A 23,130-nucleotide genomic window follows, 5' to 3' on the forward strand; every position below is an offset into this window, starting at 1 on the left:
AAATGAACACATGGTATTTAATTTGACAGATATATATACGGTATATATATTTATATATATTTAGCATGCAATTTGCATTAAGTAATGCCCCTGTCTCCAGAACCCCGTTAGCCATATATGACAAATGAACGGACAGAATTATTTTTAGACCCCAGTTATTCTTTCTACATCAACTAGCATAGCAGGAACTTAATTTTAGCTCATTGATGGAACCACATCTAGAGTACGGTGTAGATTTCTGGTTACCCCATATATCAGAGAGGGTGTTCCAGACCTATCCAGAATATGCTGGATCCAGAATGAAGTGTAACCCCACCAAATAGTCCACCAAGGAACAGGACCATTGCTGAAAGAGGTGAGCGCCCCCAAATTAAGTGGAGCCAACTTCAATGAATACAGATCCTGCTCACACAGATTGCTTTCTGGGGGAGATGGGGGGATACACCCTTCCTCCTCAACCTCCCTTGGCATTCATCCCCAAATCTAAGGAGAGCATTTTGGAAGGCAGCAAGAAAGCCACCTTCTCCAACACTGTGACAAGTCTTCAATTCTGGATCTAACACCGGTCTTGAAAGACCTACATTGGCTCCCAGTATGTTTCTGAGCACAATTCAAAGTGTTGGTGTTGACCTTTAAAGCCCTAAACGGCCTCAGTCCAGTATAGCTGAAGGAGTGTCTCCACCTCCATCACGCTGCCCAGACACTGAGGTCCAGTGCCGAGGGCCTTCTGGCAGTTCCCTCACTGTGAGAAGCTACAGGGAACCAGGCAGAGGGCCTTCTCGACAGTGTTGCCCGCCCTGTGGAATGCCCTCCCATCACATGTCAAGGAAATAAACAACAATCTGACTTTTAGAAGACATCTGAAGGCAGCCCTGTTTAGGGAAGTTTTTAATGTGCGACATTTTAATGTATTTTTAATCTTTGTTGGAAGCCGCCCAGAGTGGCTGGGGAAACTCAGCCACATGGGCTGAGTAATAAAATAATAATAATAATAATAATAATAATAATAATAATAATAATAATAATAATAATAATAATCTCACTTGTCCTATGTGTAAAAAAGGTAAAAGGTATAGGACCCCTGGACGGTTAAGTCCAGTCAAAGGCGACAATGCGGTGCGGCACTCATCTCGCTTTGCAGGCCGAGGGAGCCGGTGTTTGTCTGCAGACAGCTTTCAGGGTTGTGTGGCTAGAACGACTAAGCCGTTTTTCGAGCAACAGGGCATCATGGCGGAAGCCAGAGCGCATGGAAACGCCATTTACCTAGGTGTACCTAGCTGCCATTTACTGTTGTCCTACGTGTCAAGCCCACGTTGCTGAACTTCCAAGTTCTCATAGAACTGTATTATAAAATGATGAAAACGCCTTCTTTCTGTGAGGAAAATCTTAAGTGCTTGAGGATTTTCAGAAGAAAAAGGTGACTAAGGGGGAGTGGCGACAGAGAGTCATAAAGGTACATGGAGAAACGGGGTTTCTTTCTTCTTCTACTCAGTACTAGAAGGGAGGACACCCACCGAGTTGAAGTATTTTCTTTTGTCAGTCATCTTCATACATTAATTAGCTAACAGGCACCTAGGATGTGGTGCTGCCCACTACTTTAAATCGGCTTTTAAAAAGGTTTAGATCTACTCACAACGCAAAACAGGAGATAGACACTTTTCCTGTTTTAATCTTTCTTCTGAGTACCTAAAAGAGTTTGACTCAAAGATGATGGGACACAGAAAGCTGAACTTGACAGACTTGGGTCTTCTCTAGCAACCCAGTTCTTAAGTCCTTATTTTCACTTTCACTGAGATAAGGCTCCTTGATAAAAGAATCCAGGGAAGAAATGGTGTGCTTTTGGATCTCCCTTTGGCCAAATGTCTCACTTTCCATAACTTAGAACCTTCTGAGGAACATTTTAAAGTCATACAGTCGTACTACGGAAGTCGAACACCTTGCAGGACGAATGTTTTGGCTCCCGAATGCCGCAAACCCAGAAGTGATTGTTCTAGTTTGCAAATGTTCTTTGGAACCTGAACATCCACCGCAGCTTCTGATTGGCTGCTGGAGCTTCCTGCAGCCAATCGGAAGGCGCACCTTGGTTCCCAAACGTTTCGGAAGCCAAACGGACTTCTGGAACAAATTACATTCGACTTCCAAGGTACGACTGTAATTTCAATTAGCTAATTTTGGGCTGAAAAAAGTAAGCTGCTGTGGATTATATGCCACTCCCAGGCCTTTATTCCTTTGAAAGAAACAGTTTGTAGGGGATGAGGCATAAAATAAATGCTGGAAACTAGAATGTTGCCAATGCCAGAACACTTTCTCCTGCTTCTCCATCCTCCACTCCAATGGTTATCTGGGGGGAAATAGTCTCTCTAAGATTGAAGGAGATAGAAAAGAGAGCTTCTACTTATTGAAGAATGCATTCTTATTCAGTTCCTCATTTGTGTATTTAGAGTTTGATTCTATTTCAAGGATAAAAAAGAAACACGGTACAAACTTGGGGAAAAATAATGGATTTCTCTCTCCCTGTCCTCCAATCTCTTCCAAGTTCTGGTTCAACTAAGCAGATTTCTCGCAACCACCTTTTGGGTTAAGGTTCAATTTGATTTCCTGCTCAATACCAAATGTCCATAGCACCAACATCAATTTTAGGCACTCAACCAACTCAGTGCCTGGGATTTTCCAACTAGTTATGCACAATTTTAATGGCAGACACAACAGATAGTAGGAGCCTGTTTCATATGTAATGCTATGTCATGGCTTAGTTCAGGCATAGGCAAACCTGGCCCTCCAGATGTTTTGGGACTACAACTCCCATCATCCCTGACCACTGGTCCTGTTAGCTAGGGATGATGGGAGTTGTAGTCCCAAAACATCTGGAGGGCTGAGTTTGGGGATGCCTGGCTTAGTTAACCACAGTTAGCTGGCCATCCAAATGACTGTGACTTAACTATGGTTTATAAACCATGGTTAAAATTAATTTGTTAACCTAGTTTTGTTTGGGGTTTATAAGCCTAAGTTATCATTAACCACAGCTTAACGTTATCTTCAAACCCGGACCTCCTCCTCCACTGTGGTTAAGGAGCCGTGGAAGAGATCTATTATTGTTCCATGAAAAATGAGGGGAAATAATGCTGTGCCACTTCTTTTATAAAAGAAAAGAGAACATCACGTTTGCCCCACTATAATTAACAGTCAAATTAAGGCTGTCTCCTGATTAAAGAAATCTTAGTCAATTAATCACAGTTTTATTCAATTAAATTTGCATGCATCTGCATAATAAAGCAATTTCCCTTTTCTTTTCCTTTTTGTTTTAGATGGTGTCTGTGTGCCCTGCAGCAGGTGTCATCTTGGACGTGGCAATTCCTCCTGTGTGAGGGAGTAGGGGGGGAATCACTTTTTTAAAAAAAGGATGCTTTTACATATATACTTGAATTGAAAACATATGTTCTTTAAAATTACTGCCTAATTAATTACAGCACCCTCTGAGCCGTTCAATTTTTTTTTTTAAATTAAAAAATAGGTTAATATAAAGGGCTGCATTTTGCAGTCTTAGTGTAAGTGCCTCACAAGCAGCAAATTAATTTTTATCCATATGTCAAGGTTATAAATTCATTTGTGCAAGCAAACAGATGTAGGCAAATACCAATTCTGCCCTTCTCAGCTACCTCCTGGTGACAGTGCAAAGGTAGAGTGAAACAAAATGAATGAAGCTCAAAAGTAAAATCAGCGATAGCAGAGGATGTTGAAGAAAGAACAGGAAGTGTGGGATATCAGAGAGGAGTATGAATATAGAGGAAATGCAAAAACAGCAGGCCCAGTATCTGCTCTGTAGGAAACAATCTTAATAAAGCGCACTATTTCTATTAAGTCGTGAGTTGCTCCTTTGATTACACAGCATCATATGAAACACAGAGTACCTTTATAATCAATATTATGTAGGAGTAGGAGCACTGGCTGTGAATGAACATATTTATACAATATAGTCGTCGTACTGTAAGGCAAAAACACAAAATAAATAAATAAATCCTTTATAGAGCTTCTACATGCTCCTGGCAGTCTCTCCACCAGAGGTTGCCAGCTCTGCCACTAAGAGAAGACCTTACATTGCGTACAGTTCTTTTTGTCTAAACTAGCATCAGAAGATGAAAAGTCCGGTCACATTAGTCCACTTAAGCACGATAAGGCACGATATAAGATCCCTCCAGAACTCATTTCTGACTCTCGAGTTGCAACTGCATGACTTGACATTTAACGACATTCAGCGAGGCCAGCTAACAGACACATTCTGAATTCTAATCAACTCAACTTCAGAATTTTAGATGCAGGTAGGTAGCAGTTTGTTCCTGTATCTGAAGAAGTGTACATGCACACGAAAGCTTATACCAAGAACAAACTTCGTTGTTCTCTAAGGTAGTAAAGGTAAAGGGACCCCTGACCATTAGTTCCAGTCGTGGCCGACTCTGGGGTTGCGGCGCTCATCTCGCTTTACTGGCCGAGGGAGCCGGCGTACGGCTTCCGGGTCATGTGGCCAGCATGACTAAGCCGCTTCTGGCGAACCAGAGCAGCACACAGAAACGCCGTTTACCTTCCCGCCGGAGCTGTACCTATTTATCTACTTGCACTTAGGGGTGCTTTCGAACTGTTAGGTTGGCAGGAGCAGGGATTGAACAACGGGAGCTCACCCCGTCACGGGGATTCGAACTGCCGACCTTCTGATCGGCAAGTCCTAGGCTCTGTGGTTTAACCCACAGCGCCACCCGCGTCCCTGGTCTCTAAGGTGCTACTGGACAATTTTTTAATTTTTTTATATATTCAGAATTTTAGTTTAGATTAGGCCTACTCAACTTGTGACACACATGCACAGCCACCCATCAAGCTCAATGCACAAAGTCATGTGATATGGTGGCGGTGCCTTCATAAAGCTTGTGGAATTCTATTCTGCATGTTGCTTCAAAGGTGACCCACTAAGCACCAAGATGAGTTGAGTTTAGCAAACCACAATTTTTGCACACCTCGTTTTGATGGAGATTTAGAAGAGGGAGCATGCAAAGCTGTGAAAATCTACAGAAGAAACTGTCTGTATAGACCTCTTTCTGAGGAAACATACATGTTCCCAAATGCAAGGGGTGCATTACCCAACCGGTGAACTTTACATCAATATCAAGATCCCAGAACAGATAACTAAGCAGTTGGCCTGTAAGCACTTAGAAAAGGATGCTGTGATTACTAAGACCCAACGTGGGTTTCTCAAAAATAAGTCATGCCAGACAAATCTCGCTTCTTTTTTTCTTGGTGGATCACAGGAACGCTGTAGACATAGAGTTACAACATTGGTGGACGTAGTGTATCTTGATTTCAGTAAGGCTTTTGACAAAGTCCTCCATGACATTCTTGTGGAGAAGCTGGTAAAATATGGGCTGGATGAGATAACTTGTGATGGCCTGGGATTCGGACTCAGATGCTGAACCTGAGGAATCCCAGCCTGCACAGGAGTCCCCGCCTCCAGAACCAGCTGAGCCGGGGCTGGGGCAAGAGCCCAAAGGGTCCTCACCTGTGCTGTATCCTCAGGTACAGGCACCAGCTGAGTCTGCCCTGGCTCCTGAGGTGAGGGAGGACCCATTGCCTGCAGGTGCTCCACTCTCAGCCCCGTCAGAGGAAGCTGAGGTTGGCTCTGGGTCCGGTAACCCTCCAGCCTCTCCTGAGCTGCAGAGGCGAAGGGCAGAGAGGCGAAGGGAACTAGGTTCCTGCAGAAGGAGTGCTCGCCTCCAGGCCAGGAGAGGCGAGTCACCTGAGGATCAGGGCTGCCCTATGCCTCGGGGCAAATAAAAGACAGACACCCCCCCCCCAGTCCCAGGTTACTTGGTAGGTTGCCAATTCCTGCCTGAACCCTGTCCTGCATTCCCGCCTGCACTCCTGACCTCACCTGACTCCCTGCCCTGCCCTGCCCTGCGGCCAGCTTCAGCTTCTACGGACTGCCTCCATACTGCACCTTCGACCACGGACTGGACTCGGACCTCGCCTCTCGGTTAACCCACGGGACCAGCACATAACTGTTAGGTGGTTGTTAATGGCTGGTTGACAGACCAAACCCAAAGAGTGCTCACTAACGATTCTTCATTATCCTGGGAAAAAAGTGACAAGTGGGGTGCCACAGGTTTCTGTCCTGGGCCCACTATTGTTCAACATTTTTATAAACGACTTGGACAAAGGAATTGATGTGCTGGTCACCAAATTTGCAGATGACACCAAACTGGGAGCCAGTGCTGCTGAAGACAGAATCGGGATTCAAGATGACCGTAACAGGTTGGAGAACTGTCAATATTAATGAAATGAATTTCAGTTGGGACAAATGTAAGGTTCTGTGCCTAGGTGGAGAGAATCAGCTTCACAAACATTAGATGGGGAACACCTAGCTTGCCAGTAGTACACGTGAAAAGGATCTAGGAGTCTTTGTAGACCACAAGTTGAACATGAGTCAACAGTGTGATGAAGCAACAGCAAATAAAAGCTAATGCTATTCTAGGCTGCATTAACAGAAGTATGGTGTCCCGATCAAGGGAAGTAATATTTCCACTCTAGTTTGCTTTAGTCAGATCACACCTGAGGTACAGTGTCCAGTTCTGGGCACCATAATTTAAAAAGGATATTGACAAGCTGGGATGTGTGCAGAGGAGGGTGACCATGATGATCAAGGGTCTGGAAACCAAGTCTTATAAGGAACAGTTGAGGGAACTGGGTACGTTTAGCCTGGTAAAGAAGAGACAGAGAGGAGATATGATAGCCATCTTCTGTTTCCTCCTGCTCCAGAGGCTAGGACCCACAACAATGGCTTCAAGTGACAAGAAAGGAGGTTCTAACTAAACATCAGGAAGAACCTTCTAACAGTAAGAGCTGTATGACAGTAGAACAGTCCCCCTCGGGAGGTTGTGGACTCTCCTTCACTGGAGATTTTTAAGCAGAGTTTGGGTGGCGGCCTGTCATGGTTGATCTAGCTGAGATTCCTGCATTGCAAAAGGTTGGACTAGATGACCCTCAGGGTCCCTTCCAACTCTATGATTCTACGATTATTTCAGCAGGCCTTTCGAATAACTGAACTTGATCCATTGCCAACAGAAGTAGAAATACCATGGTAACAGAAACAGCTGGAGACAGCCAGAATAGAGTAGCTGAAAGGTAACTTCAAGCGTGGATAATGAAAAGCCAGCTCAAGAGATGCCTCATTATAGGCTTGGATTTCCAACCCTAATGATATTAGGAAGTAATTCACATGGATTAAAAAAGAGTATGTATGCTTAAAATGAAAGACAGGTCACATGACAAATATGCAATACCTTTATCACAGAGCTACCAACACAGAACAGTTCAATTATTTCAGAGAATATCAATAAAGTAATGTCACAAAACCTCAGCAGCATATTCTATTCCTATTCCATAAGAACAACTTATCACAGTACAATAAAGGTAAAGGTAAAGGGACCCCTGACGGACAACTCTGGGGTTGCGGCGCTCATCTCGCTTTATTGGCCAAGGGAGCTGGTGTACAGCTTCCAAGTCATGTGGCCAGCATGATGAAGCCGTTTCTGGTGAAACCAGAGCAGCAAACGGAAACGCCGTTTACCTTCCCGCCGGAGCAGTACCTATTTATCTACTTGCACCGGCATGCTTTTGAACTGCTAGGTTGGCAGGAGCAGGGACTGAGCAACGGGAGCTCATCCCGTCGTGGGGATTCGAACCACTGACCTTCTGGTCGGCAAGCCCTAGGCTCTGTGGTTTAACCCACAGTGTCACCCGCGTACCTCAATATAGGATAATTAATGGTGGAGAAACTGACTGTCCAAAACCAATCAAAATTTGTGTTTGTTCTTTCATAGGACAACTATAATATCATTTAACCACTGGCAATTTTCAGCGATATTATGCACAGAGTAGCTTGAAATAGCCAAAGTAAAGAACAACTGAGTCCTGTCCCTCCATTAATTATTTTTATATTCAAGTCTGAGAGCTTCAGAATGGCCAATTCAGCTCTAAAGAAACTCTGTTATTAGGTCTTAAAAATTAATGGAGTTTGATTTCAACCATCCATTGACTCTTTATTTCTAGTCCCTTATTTTTTCTTTCTCTGTGTACTTCTCTACAAAACTCAGGACTAGAACTTTACACACACACAAAGACCCCTAATTATTTCTGAATTTGGATATCATTTATGGTGCCAATTTTGCCTGCCTGAATTTACATGATTACAAAGCAACAAAAATTGAATCCAATCATATTCTGACATGACGCTTACTTCCAAGTTAAATGTACCCCTAATAATTACCTAAGGAATTAAAAATAGCCTGTAAATTAAGTTTACAATGATGAAAAAGCTTCAGTAAGCTGGAGTGTTATTTTCATATAAGATTGATTTGCCCGATTGTTAAACATAAGAATGTTGGAAATAAGTAATTAACACACCTGGCCAAATACTAGTCAACAAATATTTCAGAAAATCTTTTAATAATTCTGTTACATTAGCTGAAAGGTCATCTGGGGAAAAAAATCCAATTATATTAGAAACATTTAATGGCAAGTCTATTAATGGCAGCAGAAGTTATGACAACATGCCACTGGGAAAAGTACTACACAAAAACCAGAAGTACACATTCCCAGTTGGCTCCTAATTTTTACCAGGCTCGGATAAGCCTAAGCATTAGTGAACGTAATTGTTTCTGTCACTCAAAGTGGCAATCCTGCTGAATCTCTGGTTAACCTCTGGAATCGGGAAATGACTAGGCAGTTGATGCAATGGCTCTTGAATGCCAGCTGCCCACATGCGGAGCAAAGCTAAGTCACTGGTGGTCCCAAGAGTTGGCAGCACTGAAAATGAAAAGGCTGGTGACTAGATTGATGGAGGTGGAAGACTCGTGACAATAGCTTCCTCTTCCTCTTACCATACCCATCCCACGATGGATGGCCTTGTTCCTCCAATCAAAACCAACACATTTACTCCTCCCATTTCACATCCCATAATGAAATACCATCACCATTCGCTCTTGTTTTCTCTCTGTCTCTCTTTTGGCACTCCATCTTCTCCTTGTTATGGTTGTATCTGAATACATGCCTATAATCACGTGGTTTATTTTGTACACTTCAACAGTAGCCTGGCAAGCAGGCACCATCCCAAAACTGGAGCCATCTAGCAGCAAGAGAACATCAACTGACAAAAGAACATTATCTCAGACATAACTTTACACAGAAATGTATTCTTCTACATATTGCATGCAAATAAAACCCAGTGCAGAATATACAATGCACCAGCCTTCTCCAACTTGGTGCCCTTTGAATGTTTTGGACTACAACTAACAGCAGCCCCAGGCAGCTGTCAGGGCTGGCTCAGATGCAGGTCAGCATTCAAACCCAGAGACGAGCAAAAAGCTTAGTTCTTGATTCAAGAAAGCAGCAAACAATGCAGAGAAGCCTCAAGGCAGGACCAGCTTCCATAGCACAGTTGCCAGGACTGACAGTTCCTGCTTCCCCCTAAGACATCTCCTTCTTCTAGAGGCTGTCCACAAAGACATAAACTACAGTGGGAGGGATCTCTTGCTTGTTGTTCAGCCATATATGCATAGCTCTTTGTGTCCTTGGAGACAAGGGGGAGCGGAACTTAACACAGTAGGACAGGAAAGCTCCTTGGAAGCTGCATGGGCTGAGTCTGAACTGCTTTCTGCCCTTGGCTCTTCTCTCTCACTCACACCTGTTGCCTCCCCACCACCTTCATCTTCTGAGCTGTCCTCAGTGCCCCACCACCATTCTCCGTGCTCTGAACCTTCATTCTCTGAGGCTTCCTTAGCTGGTGCCTCCCACCACTCCTTGTCATCTAGCCAGTTCCTGACAGCAGCACAGCCAATGATCAATGATTATGGAACCCATAGAAGTGCAGAGCTGGGACTGTGAAGGTCGTCTAATCCAGTCCCTGCAATGCACGAATCTTTCACCCAACGGGAGACTTGAACCCACAACCCTAAGATTAAGAATCTCGTGCTCTACCGACTGAGCTATATCATCATCCAACAAAATCTAGAGGATACCAGGTTGTGGAAGGCTGGGCATACACACACTCAAATAGGTCTGCATAACCGATTCACTTTATAGGACATATATTTGAAGTCATGGCAGTACACATATGGTAGAATATTGCATTTACCTGCATAGAGTAGTTTTCTATCTCTTCTGCTCGTTTCCAATACCAGTCCGTGACCAGTTTTATGGAAAGCTCAGTGGTTCTGTACTTCAGCAACTCAGGTTGAGACTCATATAAAAATTCGCCTTCATCTTGAAGAGCTGGTTCAACCATCAGCCTGAGCATCACAGAAAAACGGCCATTAAATGTAGAAACCTAGGACTTTAAAATGATGCTAACCTGGGAACTGTAGTTTGTTAAATGTGCTGAGAACTGGAGGAGACCCCTCACAGAGCTACAATTCCTAGGATTCTTAAACTACAGGTCCCAGAATTCTTTGTGGGAAGCCATGGCTGTTGAAGCAGTATAAGAATTATTTCAATGTATGTCATGGATGTTAACCTATGTCTTAGGCAGACTCATTAGGATTAATTATCTTTTGAAAAATCATGTTAAATGATAACTAGTTCTGTTCTGAAAAACTAGCGCCTATAAATAAATATTTTTTTAAAAAATAATAATCTAATTTTGGAGGTCACCACTGTTATTTACATAATGGGCATTTGACCTTTATGCAAAAGCCTACGCAGAGAAAACATATTTACCCCTACTGAATTTCCAGCTATTCCTGGTAATTAACCTTATCACTACATCAACAGGTGTTTACATAATAGAGGCAATTTACTACAGTGCTCCAAATGAGTTGACAAGCTTGCCTATTTAAGCAGAAGCAATACTTTAATGTGCAAAAGCCGTTGCAGGCATGAAAACCTGTTGCCACATACAGAAAGGGCACTGTTACAATGCCGAGCCTGTAAGTTATTACTTGGCTGCCAGGATTTTACCCAAGCAAGAACAGGAGCCACACGGTTCAGCTGTTCACTTCTTTCTACTAACGGTGATGGGAGCAGGAGAAAGATCCTGTGTGCTTGAGGCCCAGTTCTGATCTCACTATGATTAAAATCCTGTGGCTCAAGTGAGGAGGCTTGCTAAGTAAAGAATCATTCAAATCACTGCGAAAGCCATAAAGGGAAGCGTGCATCACCCCACGGCGCCATGCACATAGCAATTCTTCTGTGTACTTATACAGGTTTCACCTCATACAGCATGATCAAAGCTTGGGATTGTATCACGGGACCATAGCCCAGAGCTCTGTGCCTTTTGGGACTTCCTGTTTCCTCCAGGAAAAAAGAAGAAGGAAGTAATCCACATGTGTTTTCCTCCCCAATAAGGAAACGGGTAGCTCCTACACTTGAGTCTTCAAAGATAGTAAGGCCAGGTGGGATAGTTGCTTAATTGCAACCGACTGGTGCTAATGTAAAAATGGACTGATATATTGCACACACACAAACCAATTCCATACACCTACTTGCACGGTGCCCTCTCGCACCAGTCTTCCTCCCTGTGCTTCTGTTCATTCCAGGGAAGAATTTTCAGTGTTCCATCTCTGCGGCTATTAGAAAACAAAACAAAAATATCAATGGTGTGTTGAAAACCAGTCTACTAATTAAATGCACAGTAACAGGAATTGGGGCGAGGAATAAATACTGTGAAAGGCAGAAACAGCACTTTATGCTATATTAATATATCCACTAACTGTGTCCTTTTATTTAAAATGCATCTCTGGGTTATTTGTGGGGCATAGGAATTCGTTCATTCCCCCCCCCAAAAAAATATATATATAGTCCGCCCCCCCCCACAAGGTCTGAGGGACAGTGAACCAGCCCCCTGCTGAAAAAGTTTGCTGACCCCTGCTGTAAACTGTTGTTATTATTATTATTATCATTGTTATCATTATTGTTGTTGTTGTTGTCCTATTGTATAGGATATTTTTTTAAAAAAATGTATGATGCTTTGTTGCGTTTTTAAATATGCTGTAAGCTGCCCAGTGTGGCTGGAGAAACCCAGCCAGATTGGAGGGTGTCAGGGAACTGCCATCGGAGGAACAGGTGGTGGAAGGGCTCACGGAGGCTGGGAGAGACTCAGCAGCGGAAGCAGGCACCAGCAGGGGGAGAGGTGGGTCTCTGGTGGAAGGGATCACGGAGGCTGGGAGAGACTCAGCAGCTGAAGCAGGAACCAGCAGGGGGAGAGGTGGATCTCTGAGGGAAAGCGAGCGAGATGGAGGGCTCAGGGACACGTCCAGCGAGAACAGTGGGGAGGTATCTGAACCTCCCATAGGGAGACCCACTCCTCGCCGGAAACTGTCACGCCGCGAGTCCAGAAGACGTGTTTCCGTTAAGGAGCTTTTATGCTGGAAACGATTCCGAAAGCAACCACTGTCGGAATCTGCAAGTGACTAGAGCAGCCATGTCTGAGGGGCTCCGTCACAGACAGAGGTTTGTGAACTTGCACAGACTCTGAGGGACTACGCTTTTACGCACAAGCAGCTCATCATCCCATCACAGAGGGATATAAATATTATTATTATTATTATTATTATTATTAGCCTTAGCATTAGTATTAAAATACAGCACACACAAAGAAGGCACTGTATATGGTTTTCTCAGCTTGAAGCTCAAGCACAGGCAATTTACGCCACCAAACCCATCTTTAAAAAGGCCAGCAGGGGCACTAAGAAATAGTTCCAACTGAAAGAATAGAAAGGCGGCATTTTTGTGAGGATACAGAGACCGCTGTCAGCTGCCCGTCCTTGGTCTTTGCCACATGTGAACAGCAAATTGTATGGCCGTACCAGAGCTATTTTGACATGTGTTGCATCACATGTTTCTTACATGTATACAACCTCTTCACTTAGAAATAGATGGCTTTCTCTTGCTTCCACAGCAGGGTCTCAACCTCACTACTGCAAATCTTTTAAATTAATAGCAAGAGAGAAAATGACATCTGTGGATTCTTTGAAGTAATAGGATTTTGTACCAACTTCTGAGCAAATTATTCTCCTGAGCCAAGATATCCCTGCTGTATTGATTTTCTCAATTAAGTCAGATGTGGCTCTCTTGCTATAGGCATCTAGGGTGAAATATTTCCTGTGGTAATAAAAAACATCTACAAACAGAATGGGTGCTTGCCAACAAAGATAAAGATTAACAACAAAAAGAGTTATTACCAGACCGATCCGTTATGGTTTTAAAAGCATCATTGCCGTGGCATTTCTAGGACTCTCAAAAGCCATAAAAACAACTTGTTAAGAGACAAAACGTAATGAAAAAGACAAAACGTAATGAAAGGGAAACAGAAAACAAAGCTCCACCATTTTAGCAAGTCTTCGTTTGAGCAATGGCCATTCTGTTTCTCATTAGCCCAACCATTCTGCTATACTATTGATTCCGCCACATATTCCAGAAAGAAAAAATTGTGCCACACGGAAGCCATGATATATCCTACAACTTAAGCAGAGCTTGTCGGACATCAGGGTAGACTCTAAAACATGCTTGCAATCCAGGACTCGTTTCTGGAGCAGTGGCATTGTTACCTACAAACTATGGGGCCTACATATGGGAAGTTGCAATGGGGTGGGTGTGGGGAGGTAATGTAATCAGGGGAGGCGTGCAGAAGGATTTAACCCGTTACTCCCCTTATTGCAGTCCTGATGAAAAATCCTCAGTATTTTATTTGGTTTGGAAGGAAATCCTCCATTGGAAATTCCCCCACCCACTTTGCTCTCGTGCCATCAATTACCACCACAATCCAGCTAATGCAATTTGTATTTTAAAAAACAACAACAACCGCATGCTAAATACAAAGACACATGTAGTTTGGCTCTGACAAGAGGAACTTTTTAAAAGTTAACTTTTTCTATTTGTTTTACAATATTTTATAAATTTTAACTTTAACTATTTCAAACATTAAAATAAAAGGTTCTATTGAACCTTCAGACCTACTTCCCTCCCTCCATGAGTTCCATATTCAAGATAAAATTTTCTGCATATTTCTCCTTTATCCATCTGTTAAATATCTCTAGTTACCATACTTAATTGACAAGAGGAACTTTCAAGTCAGCAAGTGCAGCTTCCAGGGAGATCTGATCTTTGCCGCTATCCCAACAGCAGTCCAGAATGCTTGCTCCACATTTTAATCCAACGAATATAACTTGCATTTAAAATGTGTCTCACCTCCCTCTGCAGCACGGTACACAGTTAGCTGCGACTAGACCCATTCAAATCAAAAGGGATCTAAATCTGCTCAGCTTTTTATACCCTTGATTTATACTGTTTATTCTCGGGGCTTTGGAATCCTTCTGTGCTTATTATGCACAAGATGCCTGCAGAGCTGTAGTCTGTTCTCAATTATTTATTGTTGGGCTTTTCAGCCGCTCTTTCGCCAAAGCTGCTACACACTGCTGACAGTACTTGAAAACAGAACAATTAAAAAGAACAGCTATTCTCCCATTTGGAGAACTCCGAGACAAATCTCTAGGTCGTGTATGATCTAATGATGCCTCGATGAATTTTGGTTGAATGGCACAGCTATTTCAGAGCAGTACATAAACTTCATGTTGCCAACTGAACTCATTTCTGCAACTGATGAATTCCAACATAAATATGTAATACTGTCCGCCCAGTTAATCCTAGCCATGCAGTCGTAGGAAGAGTTTTAATCCCTTCTACAAATTTGTTGTTTTGCACTTATTTTTGGACAGCACTGCCTGACTACAAGAGATAGCAGCAGGCAGTACTTTTAATATCAGCCAGCTAAAAGAATACTGTTAAGTGCTTGTCGAAGACTATTATAGAACTGCTCAAGCTGAACAAATCCACTTTGGCTTTTAGAAATTTAAGTTGGCACATCTTCTTTCACTCTTAATATACAAACAAATGAGCAGACCTAAGGCTGCTTTCTCAGTGTGAACCTTCACAGTAGGCATAAGAGAAATCAATCTAGTCCCAAGCATGTATCATTACAGTTTTAAAATGTCAATGGATACTTGCTGGCAAAGTTCCTTTCTTCTAATATTGTGGGAAGTCTAACAAATCCATGCATGCCGACACAAAGGCGTGCCAATATGCAAGGATGCACGCTGTTTCAATACAGAAAAATCATTGTAGAGAACTCAATATTGTCACCTTGTGGCTGGATGCTGCACCACTCCCACACCCCATACCGCGAAAAGGAAAAACAAACAAAAGCAAAATTATTTCTCTCTTGCACGTTACTATCCTAAAAATGAAAGGTGGCTCGTTGTAGGAAGAGTCAAGCAAAGCAAACCTACTAGAAACTAGACATCGAGACACGTCACAGCTACCACAGTAGAGATTGCAAAGGGGCGTCAATGGGAAACACACGCAAGCATATGGCACTACTGGCTACCATCCACTGTAGGTTAAGATCCACTGTGTTTTAGGAATATGAGCTCTTCTTGATGTCCAATGACTAGATTGTGTCGTGTTTCAACAGCAACAGTGCCACACAGCAGGCCTTTTGACAGGAAGGCCTTGGTTGCTTCTTGGGAGCCAGTGTGGTGTAGTGGTTAAGAGTGGTGGACTCATAATCTGGTGAACCGGGTTTGCTTCCCCGCTCCTCCACCTGCAGCTGCTGGGTGACCTTGGGCCAGTCACACTTCTCTGAAGTCTCTCAGCCTCACTCACCTCACAGAGGGTTTGTTGTGGGGGAGGAAGGGAAAGGAAATTGTTAGCCGCTTTGAGACTCCTTAGGGTAGTGATAAAGCGGGATATCAAATCCAAATTCTTCTTCTCGTGCATTTTTTCTTAAGTTGAAAATTCAGACTGCTGCTACGTTTTAAGTGTTATTATAACATCACTCTTTAGAATAATTGATCGGTGCTTTGTTCTTCTCATCGGATACTGCTTATTTACTGCTCATTTATTCATGGGGCTCATCCACCTTGGAAGGGAGCCCATCTAGGAGATGGGTCCTAAACTGCCTTACAGGACATCTTCGGGAGAAGAAAAAGGCGTAAAAGAGTAAACCCGAAACAAATCCAGAGTGGAGTCCCTAAGGCGGTTGGATGGCGCCTTCCGGCAACCCCTGCAGCCAAGCTGGTGCCAAACAAATTGCTCTGCTTTCCTTCAGACCACATCAGCGAGGCTGAGAAAGGGGTCTTGTCGACTGGGCAGCCCAGGACCTCCAGCCACACTGCCCAGGCTTGCACCCCAGGTGTTCCTAACGCAACAGTTTAACTCCACTCCCGGAGGCGCACTCCATTGTCTCTCAAGGCAACAGGAACTGTATCTTTATGGTTTTGCCGTCAAGCCAGCTTGAGTGTTTTATGATAGAAGAGGATGAGAAATCAATAGCTGAATGAATGAAGTGGGACAGCAAAATCACAGGTATCGACTTGCATTCTAATTTTCCTTCAACAGTTCATGGAGGGGAAGAGACTGGGGTAGGGTAGGTTCCCATATCCTTTCCCCCACTGCAGCTCCCTCTGCCCCAGGGGCTGAGGGACACTTGGTAATGGCAATGGCAAAGGCAAAGTGCTCCATAGGTACTGTAGGCCTGGAGACAGCAGCTGCTCGCCAGCAGCCCATATCTTCCAGCCAGTGTTAGAAACTCAGATATATAAGTTAGGTGCCAAATGGCTCCTTAAACCAGGGCTGCTGTCACCAAAACGGAATGCCACATTGCCATTTTGGGGCCAGACAACTTGAAAGTTGACTTTTTCTATTTTTCTTTTTTTATACATTTTTATTGGTGTTTTTTACATATCATTTCCAACAATCATTTAACATAACTTCTTATCTTATACAGTATTTTAGACTTCCGTCAACAATCTCTGATGATTTTCCGTTCTTTATCACTTATTCTGCATTTCTTAGTTTCTCTATTACTCTTAATTATCATTAACTAATAAGTCCCTTCGCAGTCTTTCTTGCCATATTTCAAATAGTCCTCCTTACAGAACTTCTTGCAGTCCTACTAGCGTAATCTGTTCATTACAATTGCTTTTCAAACAGTTCAAATATTTACTCCAGTCTTCTAAGAATCTCTGGTCCCACAGGTTTCAAATCCTTCCTGTTAATTCATCTAATTCTGCACGGTCCATTAATTTCATCCGCCACTCTTCTTTTGAAAGTCGCCTTTTTCAATATGACTTTTTGGTTCCTGAAATTCATTCTGATTGTGCAGATAAAATATAATCGCTAGAAAATGCACCTGGCGAATTTTGAACACTGATCTTCCCTAAAGGGAAAGGATGGGGGAGGGAAGGGGCAAAGCCTCTCAAATTGCCTTGCGAGCCAATGGCTTTAAAAATGTTGCATTTTCCATACAGGAAAGCATGGGAGACAAAGCAGCTGCTGTAACCCAGGAAATCTGACCAAAAGCCCCTGCTAGGCTAGACAGGGTTCCCCTGCTGATGTGTAGCTGGCACTGAAGGTCATAACTAAAGGTTTATTTTTACCAAAAATAAATAAAAGAACTGAGCAAAAACAAATAAAATTGTTTCATTGATGTAGCCAAAAGAAATAGTTGGCTTGTACATTTTCCTGAGGTTGCAATGCCTAATTGAAAGTTGAGCAAGTCATTAGCCTTCGCAATTATAATCTCAACCTTCTGAATGTTTCAAGGAAACTAGAAAGTCTTACTCATTTCTGAGCCCACTTGAACAATGTGCATTATCCCTTTTAAGCTCCTAGCTAGTTGCCCTTTCTGTAGTCTTTAGAATGAAGCTGTTAAAGAGTTAGCTTATCTTTTAATGATGGCAAGGAATCACCAAGCCAAACTGCACCCATAATGTAACAGCATATCACGTTTATAAGCCATCGAAGGCCTGGCTCCCATCACAACACCCGTAACCCAAGTTCTTTAAAAATGAGCCATTTATAACATTTCTCCTTGTAAATAGATTATTTTATCGTCTGTCCTTGAGGGGTTTGAAGCTTCAAATCACCAAGGATTCATATCAGTGCTCTGCTAGAAAAAAGAAAATTATGCTGCCTAAAATTAAGCACAATATTCCAAAGTTGCCAACTAGGGAGCATATCAAAGTGTAGATTAAATGCACCTCAGGCACTTGAAAGCCAGAAAAAGTCTGTCAAACAGCAAAACATCCTTCATCATGACTATTTATTTATTGTTTCCATTAGGTGCTTTGCAAGTCAAAGAAAAATGGCACTGCTGCGCTACTAAACTCGCAGGCATTGGGTATCAAATGTTTATAAAGCTGGCTCCCAGGAACTGAAAATATTTTCACCCTAGTGTGCAGACTTCCAAGATGAAATGGTAGCACTGGGGTATGTGCAATGATTTTTGAGCCCTGAACACACCAGACAAAGCAGTTCTACTATGATTATCAGTTTATACAGAGGTCTTTCTTTTAAAAAAAACAAAACAAAGCCAGGCACCACAATTTTCAAATTCGGTGTTCTGTACCTATGCATGAAATGACATGCACACACGTTTTCTATACACCTCGCCACAGATATGGAATGGACAATTCCTTCCACACACATTTTTTCCTTTGTGTAACCTGGCAAGTGGCTTTGTAAACTACCCAGTTGGGAATCAAAGAAACCCAACTCCAATAGATCTGTTCTTATTCAAACAGCAAATCAAAATGCACCCTGCCTCTCTGCGGATATTTTAGTAAACAAACAAATAATTTAAATAAGTAAATTACTGAGGATGGTAGCTTATGGCTCACAATTTTAATTCAAAACAACAATATCTTGCAGAGGTAATGGCTTGGATCCAAACAACCTTGAGCGTTCGGAGAAAAACATGCCAATTCACTTTAGGTTGTGTCAAAAAGACAAAATGCTTCCACCTCTGTGTGTGACACGAAGATAACAGCAATTGTCCACATACATAAAAGAGGTTTTCCAGTATTAGTACACAAGTTGAGCTGCAGATTTTGAAAAGCCGGGGTGGGGGTGGGGACACCCTCAAACGCTTACGACAAAGTTCCCCTTCTCCCTACGTCTGCTCTTTGCATTGCAGTACTGATATGAAAATTAAATTATGGTGGTCGGCAAAATAAATGCCGGGGTAAACTGAACCGTCATGGCCGAGCATATCCATTTCTCCCTCTACAGCAGGCATGGCCAAACTTGGCCCTCCAGCTGTTTTGGGACTACAATTCCCATCATCCCTGAGCACTGGTCCTGTTAGCTAGGGGTGATGGGAGTTGTAGTCCCCATACAGCTGGAGGGCCATGTTTGGCCATGCCTGCTCTACAGGCACCCCGCCACAAACACTTATGTGCATCCCACTTGCGTGTGACCCTGTTTATGTGGGTCAGCATGAAATACATAAATAAATAGATTGGCCATCCCTCGCATGGGGCTGCGGCCCGAGCGAGGAAAGGCGGCCTTCAATCAATCAGCGGCAAGGGGGGGCACCTTCTCCCTGCCTCCACAACTCTGCTGTGTGATCACAACCCCATTCTGGCACTAGTTCTGCTGGGTGCCCTTCTCAGTCTTCACCCTCCAAGGCCAGTTTCTGCACACACTGCTTCCCTTCAGGGAGGCAGGCAGGCTCAGGATCGGTCAGGCAGCAGCCTCAAGAGATTTCCAACGTTAGTCTCTCTCGCTCTCGCTCTCCTCCCCACATGCCCTCCCTATCAAAGTGGGGTGCTCCCCACTTTATGTAATTTCACTTACGTGCATGGGGGCCTTGAATACTGCCCTCACATAAGTGGGGGTGACGCCTATACTAAAACCTATAATGGGGCCAAATTAAGAGAAGGGAGCAAGTAAATATGGCATCATGGGATCAATGCTGAAATTCCACGTAGACAGATGTTTCAAGATCCTACAATTTCTATGGTATGCTGCAGTAACTGAGTCACTTCAAATCATGTTTGCTATGGAATCCTGAACATTATAGTTCTATGGAGGAGGAGGCTGGGGATTTCTATTAGAGAATTCCTGGCCTTCCCACCAAACTATAATTCCCGGCTCTGATAGAAGCCATGACCTCCCAACAATGACCTGGTTTGCACATATATGGTATGCCATGCTTTATCAAACAATGGTTTATTAAACCATAGTGTCTCTGATCAGGGATGATGGGAACTGTAGTCCAAAATATCTGGAGGGCAAATGGTTGGGGATGCCTGTCCAAAAGCATGAAACAAGAGCTAGAAAACAAACCCAGCTTTGGAGAGACAAGCCATGGTTTGTTTCATCACCTATGGAATGTGTATAAGCCTGATAAACAAACCATAGCTTACCCCACCCCTGAACTAAACAGAGCCATGTCCAATGTTGTCAGTACTGTTGGAATCCCATGGTAGCGCAGGAGTTTCTAATATTAAGTAACCCTTCTGACAAAACCACAGCAGTTTGTTAACAGGAAGCTCAGCATATTCCTACCCACCCGTGACACAAATCAATAGCAAACTGGGGTGGTTGTGGGGGGAGGACAAGCCGCAATCAATTGAACAGGATAGGATTCTAGCCACAAGGCTTTAGAATTTCTGTTTACTTGGACAAATACGTAAAACGAAGCAGAAGAATTCTATGTTTGTGGTTAATTTCCAGCAAGCCCATTTCAAACTGTGGTTTCTGAAGCTAGCTTGCTGGATATAGCGTTAACCGCAGTTCCTAGATCTGGATGAGATGGTTAACAAAAAGAAAGAATCCAAACTCTCCCAGCCACACAGGAAGAAGAGTGTGAGCCTAAAGCTTGCTGCAGCGCGTCCACATGATGCTAAAAGCATGCTAAACAATGGTTTACTGTGGCATGCAAATTCAGCACCTATCTTCCAAAACACCTAGGTCATTTTCAAGAGAAATATCAGGCGTGTGCAAGTACCTGGGCCATTCCGTAACATTTGTTTTCAGGCCTTTTTCCAGCCTGCTCTAGGGTTAATGCATTATTTAACTCAACTGAAAATAAAAATTACCCATTTCCTTTCATTTTTTTTTTAGAAAAAGCAAAGACTTGCAGCTGTCAACTTTGGCAGCTACTTTCCAAAAAGCCCCGCTATGCAAAACTTTCAAGGCAGGCCCTTTCCGCTTTCAGGGAAAGAGATATACAAAAGCTAATATACAGTCAAATATGGCATTTAAGAAGAAAGACATCTTTTAATTATAGGGCTGAAGCACTGAACACTTAGAACACCAACAGAGTGGGGGAGTAACAAACACACTCAGCTGAACAGAATGGGATTCTGGTCACGGGAATTAGAATTTCATTTCATTTGCATAGACATGTAAATTTCTATACTGGCCACATTTACACATAACCCAAAGCTAAAGAATGGCTAATGCAAAAACGCTACATCCCAGGAATGAGATTACTGTAGCCTCTAATTGGACTTAACAGGACCAAGTCACTGTAAAGATAAAGAGATATGAAAATGTAAAAGAGTGGCTTGAGATATCCATCTCCACTGGATTTCATGCAGATTTAACAAAGCAAACACTATTAGGACTGAGATGAAGGCAGTGGAAGCTGGTCTATTTGGCGAACTAGGGCAATGCCCCACCAAGCTGCTTTGATTCCCCCAACCCCAGCTGCCCTACTTACAACCTTGGCATGGCCTTGGCTATCCCTTGTAGAACCCAGCAGGAGAAGGGTGGGGACAATTCCAGAATTAGCTGGCCCCGCCTGTCATCTGTTCGATATCCTGCTTTCCACCCAATGGGCACCAGCCGCCATTGGACAAAACATGAAGTGCTTCCGCCTAAGAGGAAAATCTGATAAAGTTTCACTGAAGACAAACGACCACGTGCATGGATTTCTGCTTTAAAGTAGCGTTCCTTCCTTTTTTCCCTTTTTTTACTGCAGCCATAATATGCTCTTCAGCAAAGTTACAGCTGTTAAGGGAGTCGTTTATTTGAATTTCCTGGCTTTGGTGATACTAATATGTTGACTATAGCACAGCAATATTGTAGTCTAATGCATTACAAACAAAAACAGGAAATTGCAAGGCTTTGGCTATGTGCATTTTTAATGCTGGGGAAGGCCATTATTTTCCAGACGGATTACCTCTTAAATTCAAATGGCAATGATTCTCACAATAAACCAAGACTTCCAACTGTCTAATTTTAAAGGAAAATTGAAAAAAGAATCAGCTAAACATTATACACCAATTTTGCCAGCAGATAGATAGACAGACAGACAGACAGACAGACAGACACAGATAGACAGACTATCATCTAACAAAACAAAGTTTAAATTCTCATAGCAAAATATTTCAACTTCTGCCTTCATTAATTGTTCTGATAAAAAAGAAGCCGTTCCCGTGGTGACAGGTACAGAGCTTTGAGGATAGAGACTCAAAGTTCGATATCCACCGCCTCAGAAACAGCACCATTTTTATCATAGCAACTGAAGACGGAAGCCAAATCATTTTGCTATAATAATTTAAAATTTCTGTTTTGTTAGTCATGGTAATAAATTTATGCTTTCAGTGATCAGCTGCATTGAAAACAAACTTGTCCAAAGTTGATGCTTTCATTATTCTGTCTCCCCGTGTCTGTGTGCGTTTAAAGGAGGGAAGGGAGAAGGGAGAAGAGGGAGGGCGAGATAAAGAGTTTTAGGGGGAAGGAAGGAAGATCGCCATTTAGCTAGATAACAAATTCTGCCTTCTGGCAATGCCAAATAGCTCACAAATATGACTATTATCAGGATGAAAGCGAAGAGGGAGAGAAGGTGACAACAGTCTGACAGCCAAGAATATAGCTGGACGAGATGTTGCTGGAAATATAGGCTGACCCTGAACTCACATTAAGAGGAAAATACATTTTCAAAATGTTAGTGCTTCATCCACTGTCGGCCCTTTTTTCCTGTCCTCCCACTCTCACCTTTGTGATTCTGCCGTGCTGCTCTGTATTATCAGGAAGAAACTTGTCCTCTGTCAAACCTCCTCGTAAAACACATTCTTTAAAGGTACTTTGGCCAAACTGGCGAAAACCTCCAGAAATTTTGGGCTACAACTCCCATCAGCCCCAGCCAGCAGTGGTTGGAGGTGATGAGTAGGGCTTGCTAACCTTTTTTGAACCAGTGGACACATTTCAAACTTTGCTGGGGCCACCAGTCACAAAATCGTTGGATATTTTCTCTCTCTGTAAGAGAATCATTTGTTCCAGAAACAAGGAAGAAGTTTCAGG

The 23,130-nt window shown here is 43.0% G+C and overlaps 1 protein-coding gene across 2 annotated transcripts in view; it reads right to left on the bottom strand.

Moving 5' to 3' along the window:
• The window catches only part of NBAS (NBAS subunit of NRZ tethering complex), a 180,351-nt gene that overhangs the window by 104,131 nt on the left and 53,090 nt on the right, over positions 1-23,130 (bottom strand). For both annotated transcript variants that reach the window (XM_083495383.1, XM_083495382.1), the window contains exons 22-23: positions 11,520-11,603; positions 10,175-10,328 (exon numbers count right to left, since the gene is read on the bottom strand). In XM_083495383.1, the coding sequence (XP_083351509.1) occupies positions 10,175-10,328; positions 11,520-11,603 (238 nt within the window). The remainder of the gene's footprint in view (positions 1-10,174; positions 10,329-11,519; positions 11,604-23,130) is intronic.

The sequence above is a fragment of the Podarcis liolepis genome, assembly GCF_965112155.1.
Source record: "Podarcis liolepis genome assembly, chromosome: 3".
Lineage (NCBI taxonomy): Eukaryota > Metazoa > Chordata > Lepidosauria > Squamata > Lacertidae > Podarcis > Podarcis liolepis.